The sequence below is a fragment of the Ictalurus furcatus genome, chromosome 9 (assembly GCF_023375685.1).
Source record: "Ictalurus furcatus strain D&B chromosome 9, Billie_1.0, whole genome shotgun sequence".
Lineage (NCBI taxonomy): Eukaryota > Metazoa > Chordata > Actinopteri > Siluriformes > Ictaluridae > Ictalurus > Ictalurus furcatus.
The window spans coordinates 1069470-1079288 of NC_071263.1; the positions used below are offsets into that span (position 1 = coordinate 1069470).

The following is a 9819-nucleotide window of genomic DNA, read 5'->3' on the forward strand; positions in this document are numbered from 1 at the left end:
CAGATAGCTTTGAAAACACGACCAGGCGATTATGCTTTGGGAATGAATTTCACATGAAATTCTGGGGATTGTTTTTTTGTTTTTTGTTTTTTTGTTTTCTGAGTGAATGAAATATCTATTTCATTTCTACATGTAGCCTATAAATAATACCAGTTTATTAATACATTGCATTTACAGAGAATCATCAGACATTCCCACTTCATTCAGGTCATTACGGTCATTAAACACGACGATTAGAGATAAATACGTTAGTTAAAATTGTCCTCTGTCTGCTCCTTCTTCTTCTTATTATTATTATTCCTATGGCAATCCCATAAATCTCTTCACGTCTCTTCATATCAGACAGAACTATCGCGCCTATGAAATAATATTATGATCATACCATGAACCTTGTAAAAATGTTTAAATGTGCAATTTTTTAAATGTGGTTAAATATATACTATTTAATGTTTTAATATGATCATTATTCCCTGTTTCACTTCCCTATATTTTGTGGATTTGATATCATCGCAAAATTACCGGGGAGCATTTTTAAATGAAATTAGCTTGTATGTATTTGAGAGAGAGAGAGAAAAAAAAGATTTCACTAATACAGCGACTAAAATTCCAGAGTTCTGCAGATTTGAACGCATTGTTTCTTCACGTGTTTCCTTTAATATCAACATTTTAATATCTAATCTCTCAGATCCTGGGAAAAGTCTTTTTTATTATTATTTTATTTATTTATTAATATATTAAACTATTCAGCTGAGGTGGCTCATGGAACATGGAGTATAGGTATTACGTTTTCATTCATTTATTCATTCACTTTTATGCAATGTTATTTATAAATCAAAGGATTAGTAACGGAAGGTTAAGTTCCTGCCCCTTCCTGGGATTTGAGACTCACAGCCTTCTAAATTTATTTAGAAGGCTAGAAATTAATTTCACATATCCTAATTTATTCCTCACGGTTATCCAATCAAAAATATTCAGAGAATAATAATCCAGTCACTGTCAGAGTCATTATCAAGTGAGCAACCTGAGCTACTCTATGCACTTAGAAAGGTCCCAAACTGACTATTAAAGGGACATCTTTTGTATCTTCCATTTTTTGGGATGGTCCATAAACCAGGTGTGCCTTCATTTAAAGGTACATGTGCAGCCCTTAAGGTCCAACTATGTACCATCAAGATACATACTAAATGTATAAAGTATGTAGCACTGATAGTACCACCCCAGCGACAAGCACTAGTACAGTGTGGTACCTTTATTTCTGTTTAGAGCACAGCCTTCACACATCCTATCCTCAGCTCAGAGTTAACACAGGTACAGAACAGACAATGAAAAGCCGTCTGAGAAATAAATACACAATGTGTAAGCAGGGTTCTCAAAATGGGGACCATCAGGCTCCTGAAGCATAGCTAGGGGGTCGATACTTATGTTTCATAAAGTGGTGGAAATCACAATCAAACATTATGTCGCCTATACTGTATATAATATCGACTGGCTCCAAAATATTTACTGCACATATTGAAATGAAAGAAACTTTTAAAGATTTATTTATTTGCGAATTAAATCCGTGATTTTCTTTTTTATTTTATATTTATTATGTATCCTCCCCCCCCTCCAACGCCCCCCCCCCCCCACACAATTTTTTTAAGAACCCCTGGTCTATAATGTTATAGATCTGATTAGCCTTTTTTTTGTCTCTTCTAATGTGTCACGTTTTTTAATTAAATATTTTAATTTAAAAAGAAAATTCTTATAAGATGTTAAAATATATATGATACACCGTTTATTATGTCTGCTGAAGATTTCTATTTCTTTTTTTTTTTTAGTTACCTAGTTATTTTTAGGAAACCGATGGAAACTGGCCTAAATATTATATTTATACTGTTTGATTAATTAATTAGCAATAAGCTACATGTCGGATTTTAACCGTCCATCTGACGCAAAAACTTTTCCATACAGAAACATGACCAAGGCTACATTTTCGTAATGTATTTTTTTTTTACAAATAATAATAATAATAGTGGTAGTAATAATAATAATAATAATAATAATAATAATAATAATAATAATAATTTTAAAATAAAAAAGAAGAGCTTTCACGTGATAGTAATATTTAATATTCATATGACCAGACCACGGTAGGCTATATTTTGTCTGCTGTTTAACAAAACATTAAATTAATATAAATAACAATAATCAATGCTAAAGTCACATTTACTATACATCTGTGCAACAGCATGAAAACATAACATTACGTTTTCAGTTTCACACGACATTATTTTACATTATGTACAAGTCCGATCGGTGATTATATTAAGACATTATAAATGTGTGTGTGTGTGTGTGTGTGTGTGTGTGTGTGTGTATGTGTGTGTGTTTATCAGCTGTCCGAGTCCGCGTCGCTCTTGCTCTCCTCTGTTTTCTCTGCAGTCGCGCCTTTAGCGGATTTGTTCCATTTCTGTGTGCTTTCTGATTCCTCCGAGGATGATCGTTTCTGCCTTCTCCATTTCGCTCGTCTGTTTTTGAACCAAACCTGAGCGGAAAATAACAGAGGAGATGAATGGAAAGGTTTCCTGAAAGGAGGAGAAGCGCGACTCCTCAAATACGCAAAAAAAAAATAAAAAAAATAAATAAATAAATATATATATATATATATATATATATATATATATATATATATATATATATATATATATCATATTTAATTTCCTTTTAAAATAATAATAATAATAATAATAATAATAATAATAATAATAGCCTAATTTAAAAAAAAACACCGTTCCGATTTAAAAAAATTCAAGGTCGAAGTCAACTCTGTTATTGTTGTTATTATTATTATGCATAATGCGCAATGAAACGAAGTCGTGAGCCCTTTCAGTGCCCCAGTACACACTTTAAAATTTAAATTAAACACACACACACACACACAAACACACACACACACACATTTCCATTCATCCATCCATCCATTTTCTACACCGCTTATCCTACAGGGTCGCGGGGAACCTGGAGCCTATCCCAGGGAGCATGGGGCACAAGGCGAGCTACTCTCTGGACGGGGTGCCAATCCACCGCAGGGCACACTCACATACACATTCACCCGCTTTGGACACTGTGGACATGCCAATCAGCCTACTATGCATGTCTCGGCTGACCGGAGTACCCGGAGGAAACCCCCGCAGTACGGGGAGAACCCCCAGCCCTGGAGGTGAGAGGCGAACGTGCTCACAGCTAAGCCACCGCGCGCGCACCACACACATTCTACAACACAAAAACTAAAGAAACGCAAGCTAGAAAACATCCAGGAACAAGCTTTAAAAAGAAGCTGAAACAATGCAAGGTGTGAGGTGCAAGAAGTTGACTGTGCGCACCTTTAGTATTGGTACCAACACAAGGGTACTTTGCTCTTTACTCTAAACGGTCAGTTTCGGAACAAATTATGTTGTTGTTTTGTTTTGTTTTTTTGTTTTTTTACATTTTCACGTGAAATATGTAGGCTTTGTTAAAGGTCCAGCAGATAAAGGTACCACAGCTTTGGCACTTTTTTTGAGAGAGAGAGAGAGAGAGAGTACTACAAAGACACTTTTTTCCCGGTAATTGCATTTCTTTTCATCATCATTATTATTAATAATAATAATATTACGGTGTTTTTGGAGCTTTTATAGTCATATTTACTACGAGTAGCCTACATTTTATTTCACCACCTAAATTCTTAAAACTTAAAATTAGACATGGCACCGATCTGATAACCAGGATCAAGGTCGGATTGATACCAGACAAAAATGGCGGATCAAAGATATTAGAGGGAAAAAAAAAAAGAATCTTTCATTCATTCATGTAACAAATTTGCTTTTGTTTTTATTGGACTTTTTTTTATGAAAATATGCTCATATAAGACTTGTATTTGTAGATTGGTGGGGTTTTTTTTTTGCTAGAATTGATTTTTATTCTATGTATACTGTTTATTTTATGACATGCATTAAATTTGCAATGTGAAAGCTATGTATTTTTCAAAGTGTTTCAGTTTTTGTTTTTGTAAATTAAAGCTTACTAGTTTTTTAAAGAAAGAAGAATATCGCATAGGTATCCCTATCAGCCGATACTCAAGGTTTCCGCATCAGGATCCTAAAATAAAAAGTGCTATCGTGCTATAAAAGCACCTTCTAGAAACATCTGTTCATTGTCCTCACCTCCACTTTCTCCTCGCGCAGGTGCACCTTTCGGGCCAGCTGCTCCCTAGTGCCCACATCCGGGTATTTAGTCTCCTGAAAAAGGCCCTCGAGCGCTTCGAGCTGCTCGTCGGTGAAGATCGTGCGGTGCCGCCGCTTCCTCCTGCAGTGCAGCTGATTGAGGAGCTGCAGCTCCGCACGCGACACCGAGCTCAGGGGGGTCAGAGGGGCCAGAGGGGACATGGACATGTAGGACATCATGTGAGGAGGAGGAACCGGAGACATCAGGACCGAGCCAGGACTGTCGTACACTGGGCGGGAAAACAATATATATTATTATTATTATTATTATTATTATTATTATTATTATTGTTTACGTTCCATTATTCTAGCAGATATAAAGCTATCATACACATATACTGTACACACTGTGTGCATAAACAGGCTAATCGTGATAGAATGTCAAGGTCTCTCAGAAATACTTTGGATTAGCTATAGTGGACATGAAACAAAACAAAAATATGACTAAAAAAAATTAGAAATAAAGTGACAGCAGCACAGAAAGAAATAAACGGGGGAAATATGTGTCAAATTATTATTATTATTTTTTTTTTTGTCATTACTATAGTGTTAAAGTACAGTGATAGCCCTTAAAAAGTCATATCTATTCCGAAAAAAACTACATTTCTAATAAACAAATAAATAAATACATACATAAATAAATAAATAAAACACATTTTTATGACCCTAACCATACATGTTATGGTTATGCTGTTGTACATTTGAATTATTTTTGTATTTTGTCAGTGATAGTCTATAAACTATTATCAGGTGAAACGATCGCAAAAATTCAACTGTTGCGTTAATAAACTTACTAGAAATAAAGAATTGCATTTTATTCTTGTACCATCTGAAATTAATTGATTACTCTCAAATTAAAAAAAAAAAGTGTTGTTTTTTTTATGCGTAACATCTGGAACTCGTAAGGAAATCGTAATAATTTAAAGAAATAAATATATTAAAGCATATATAATATCTAAAATAATATTATATAAGCATCTAGTCAACTATGATCCCATCGTTAAAAGGAAGGTAGATGTTTTATTAATATTAATATATAAGAAACATAAATAAATAAACCTTTTCTTTTTTTTTTTCCTCAAGTGAACTGTTACTAAACCTTATCACACTGCCATTATATACACTGCAGAGTGATTTAGAGCAAGTATCATAGCATTTAACACACCTATGTTCTAAAAAAAAATAATAATAATAATAATAATAATAATAATAAACAGCCAAAGATTTATTTCTAAAGCTATTAGTGTTGAAACATCTTGTTTTTAGTATTTTATGTTATGGTTTTATACAAAGGGTGTTAACCTGGCACAAAATCCTGAGTCCACCCAAATTGATTTCATTCGCTAAACCAAAGAATGCAGACCAAAAGGTTATGAGAAATGTGTCTTGAAAAAGAAGAAGAAGAAGAAGAAGAAGAAGAAAAGAAGAAAAAAAGCTATTGCATTATGTAAGTTGCCACTAAAGTGTAAGTCCATAATGCTTGGAAGTATATACACAGATACAAATAATAAATAATGAAGTAAGTGAAAATACACACACACACACACACACACACACACACACACACACACACACACCAGGAAATAAACCAAAAAATTGTTCTAAAGCTATTAGTCCTGGTAATACCATGTGTCTACTAATTAAGGCATTACTATATTATCATCATTTGTTTAACATTTAATTGCCATTAATGTTCAGGATTTAAACTAATACTTTATCCCAAAATGTTGGGGTTTAACAATAACGCATAGTCTATTTATCCAGGAAGGAAACAGTATACTTTCAAATGTAAATGCAGTCTTGAAGCAATGTGACAAATTAGCTAATACACATGAAGGTGCGAACGTGGCACATCCAGATCTAAACAATAAAAAATAAAATAAAAAAAAGCAACAAATGCGCAAGAAATTTGCCATTACTGAAGCTGATAGTCTTTGAAAGCATTAGAATAATCAATTTGCTTCATGTCTCTCCTGGTTTTCAGCTACAACAAGCTATAAGCAGTAAACAATGCAACCACAACCTGGAAACACAGGTCATACTGAGGCAGTCAAGGCAAGTGGACTTCATGTGTTTTAACGTTTAAGGTTCAATATTCATCCTCTCTGACTCACTAGCACAAGCTGAAACTCCTCTTCAACTTCATAAAGTGGTTGAGTGCTAGAGTTAATAAAACGTGTCGAAGTGATGAAGGCTCTGACGTCACTAGCAATAGAAAATAAGGCATCGCTATAGGCCTGTTATCATCGCGTTTGAGTTTCACTTGAGTCGAAATTTCAAAGTTAAAACATAAAACGACTTGAATAGATGAAGTCTCTGAGGGATTTGTGTAGGCTACAAGTCTGAGTTTGTAAGGCCTACTTAACTGTTCACCACACTGGTTAGCTAATGAAGCTGTTCATCTGCACTAATTGGTGCATTAGTAGGTATTGAATCGGGAGGACTGAGAAATTGATACCTGGTCAATAAAAAAAGATTTTTGTTTTGTTGAATTTTTTTAACCCCATTTAAAGAATTGAACTGTGGAATTTATGGAGTGTGTATGCGTGTTGCCGGGAAAAAAAACAAAAAAACAACGCGCTGAGAGCGAAATACGCAACACACACATATCTAAACATCTGAATGAACAAATAAATAAATAAATAAATAAATAAATAAAAAGACACTTCTACAGCAGAGACACCAGTTTTACGCATTTGCAATTCTCATATGTGGCCTGGACGTACAAGATCCATGCAAATAAAGTCTTCTCTCTCTCTCTTTTTTTTTTTAACGTAAAAGAAAAGTAAGAATTCATTGCGGGATGGATGTGCGTCACTGCGGTATTTCAGAATATCTACAAACTAAAAGCACAAAAGTCTTGGATTGATCCGTATAGATATGCCGCACATACCATTCACACGTTCTGGCACTTTAAATCTTTATTTTTTATATAGAATTAAAGCGCTAGAATTATGTCTGCTTTGCTTATAAATATATAAACCGGCCAGACTTGTGTAGAATTATTCGCTAGCCTGTAGAAACGCGTTATTGGAATGATTGTAAAAACTTTCCTCCCTTGAAGCAAATGTCTCTAATAAAAATGTTGTCTTTAAATACAGTAATATATATAAAATAAATAAATAAATAAATAAAAATAAAGAATGCTATACACACATATTAGAAATAATACTACATTTGCTTGTTGTTGGGGTGGCACCTTCATGGGTATATATATTTAATATATATTCTTCCCCAGGACATAGTGTTCATAATGTACCGGTAAAATTATTTACCTTTTTAGATTTTTTTTTTAGAATAAAGCGTTAAAGTACACTACATACCGGTTTTAAAAAATAATAATAATAAATACATGAGGTACAAAAGATGTACAATTCATAGTATCACCCCACAGACACGGACAGGTACAGTACCCTTTAGTACCCCTTTTTGTATAGAAAAACGAACCTATTCCTATTAATAATTATTGAACCACACGTGAAATGTGCGGATGAACGAAATGAATATTTAGTCGATTAAGCTATCTTTACAGAAGTAAAAACGGAGCATATATCGCTATCACTCAGCAAAACTTATAAACTGTGTATATTTGTCATTTTTTCAAATAAATAAATAAAAGAATTGCACCATCAAGGGGGAGTATATATATTTTTGTTCATAAATATAACTTAAAGATAATTAAAGCTAGATAATTCTGGATATTAAGGACCACTACTGTAAAGGGTAAAGATACACGACATGCGCATTCCTATGTCAAAGATACATGCTAAAAACACAACAACAACAAAAGATGCACTAATGGTACCACCTTTTTTTTAAAAATGTATTTAAAAATGTTATAAAGGATGCATGTATTATATTTAATGCGTAAAGGTGAGATGGTGCTTTACCTGTTGGCATGCACGGACACTGACTCGGTAAGGATCCTGGGCAGCAGCTCGGTGCCGCGCTCGCGCCGTAGCAGTAGGAGCTGTAAGCCGGTATCCGGGCTGAATACACTCCGCTGTAATCAGGAGCCGCGGCTGCCAGTGATTCCGACAACCCGGGGAAGAGGATCGGCCCATCATCCCCACTGAGCAGGAGAGAGTCCTTACAGCCTGCTCGGGCACTTCGGCCAGCTCTGCCAGCTCTACCGGCCAGGATACTGTCGATGCTGAACATGCCAGCGGGCATCACGCAGAGCACCGGGAGGAAAAATAAAGACCGGGAGCACGAAGAGCGCCTGAAAACACGCAGCACAGAATAAAAGTGAGAAATAAAGAACTGAATGGCAAAAAAAAAAAAAAAAACCAAGTCGCAGGCGCGAGCAGAGAACAGCCTATGCAGTGTGTGAAAAAAGCAACAGAAAATATGCAATACCTAAAGTCGGGAAAGTTTACGGATCCGAAATCAGTCTCCGATAGATCTCCTCATAGTTGCTGAATTAAAAAAAAAAAATCCAAAGCAGCACTGTGTGTATGAGTGTGTGAGGCTGTTTACAGGCTCGTGTTTTGCGCTCCAGTTGAATTGTCCCTTTTTGGCCTTTTTTATACCCCTCTGACGTCAGAGAAGGAGTTTTCCTTTTTTGCATATCCGCCGGAGGGATAAAAAAAAAAAAAAAAAAAAAAACACCGCCGACTTTCTGCACAGGCTGGACATTCTGGATTTGGGTTTTTGGGGTTTAGCACAAGCATGCGCAAACATCGCAAGGTGTGAAAACAAGCCTGTGTATTGAGGGCGGATAATTCGATTATGCAGGTGATTGGTAATGATTTGGTATTTGCGCACCAAACATTTGAGGAAATTAATAATTTAGAGCGATTAGGGATGTTGTAAACTTTAAGTGTTTTAAATGTACGTGTTAGTTCTTGTCGTTTTAATCGTTTTTACGTCGTTTAATCGACTCGTTTAGGATTTCGGTGTAGAATTAATTTGGCGAAAAGTTTCACAAGTGCAGATTACCCGAGCACGCGCACGAACAGTTCATAAAAATAGAACGAATTTGAATATTTTAAGAATTATTTTTAATTTGGTTATTGCGCGTTATTTTATTTGCGCGTTTACCATCTATTTAGATAATTAAAAAATAAAAAATAAAGATGACACAATTCCTGGTAGTAAAGTGTACCTTTCCTTGTTAAGCTCTTTTTGACTTGGAAATGTGCATATTTTGCACCTTTTAAAAAAAGGTAGAGAAAGTACTCTGGTTGTAGTTATATATATATCTATATATATATATATATCAATTTTGCTTTGAAAAATATAATAAATAATAAATTATTTCCGGTATTTTAAAGTGGAAATTACTCAAAAGAAGAAGTTACTAAACTCCGGAGCGTTCCTTGTCGCTGGTACCTTTAATGGTACACCTTTAGTACCTTTGGTACAGTATCTTTAACCTAAAAAGGTGCGTGTAGTGTCACTTTAAAGCTTTATTCTGAAACAAAAAAATCCCCCTTACTGAAGTTAAAAACAGCTCCAGATCTAAATTAACTAAACTACAGGAAGTATATTGCAGTAGTCTCTATTTACGCACTCGTGCGCCTGCTGGTGTTTACCTCTACAGGTTATGAAGGTGTGTGTTGCTGAAATGAAT

General features: G+C 34.8%; 1 protein-coding gene across 1 annotated transcript; it reads right to left on the minus strand.

The window, feature by feature from the left end:
• Window positions 1–1983: 1983 nt before the first annotated feature.
• Window positions 1984–9310, minus strand: gsc (goosecoid). The gene is made up of 3 exons (XM_053633842.1): window positions 8135–9310; window positions 4185–4474; window positions 1984–2527 (listed from the first exon to the last, which is right to left on the minus strand). The coding sequence occupies exons 1-3, from the start codon at window positions 8415–8417 to the stop codon at window positions 2375–2377; spliced, it is 726 nt and encodes a 241-aa protein (XP_053489817.1). The 5' UTR covers window positions 8418–9310; the 3' UTR covers window positions 1984–2374.
• Window positions 9311–9819: the final 509 nt, after the last annotated feature.

Coding starts and splice junctions, on each gene's coding strand:
- gsc (XM_053633842.1), bottom strand. CDS start 8,417: ATGCCCGCTGGCATGTTCAGCATCGACAGTATCCTGGCCGGTAGAGCT. Junction 4,475..8,134: donor GTGTCCGTGCATGCCAACAG/GTAAAGCACCAT, acceptor TTTCCCGCCCAG/TGTACGACAGTCCTGGCTCG. Junction 2,528..4,184: donor TGCGCGAGGAGAAAGTGGAG/GTGAGGACAATG, acceptor TTTTCCGCTCAG/GTTTGGTTCAAAAACAGACG.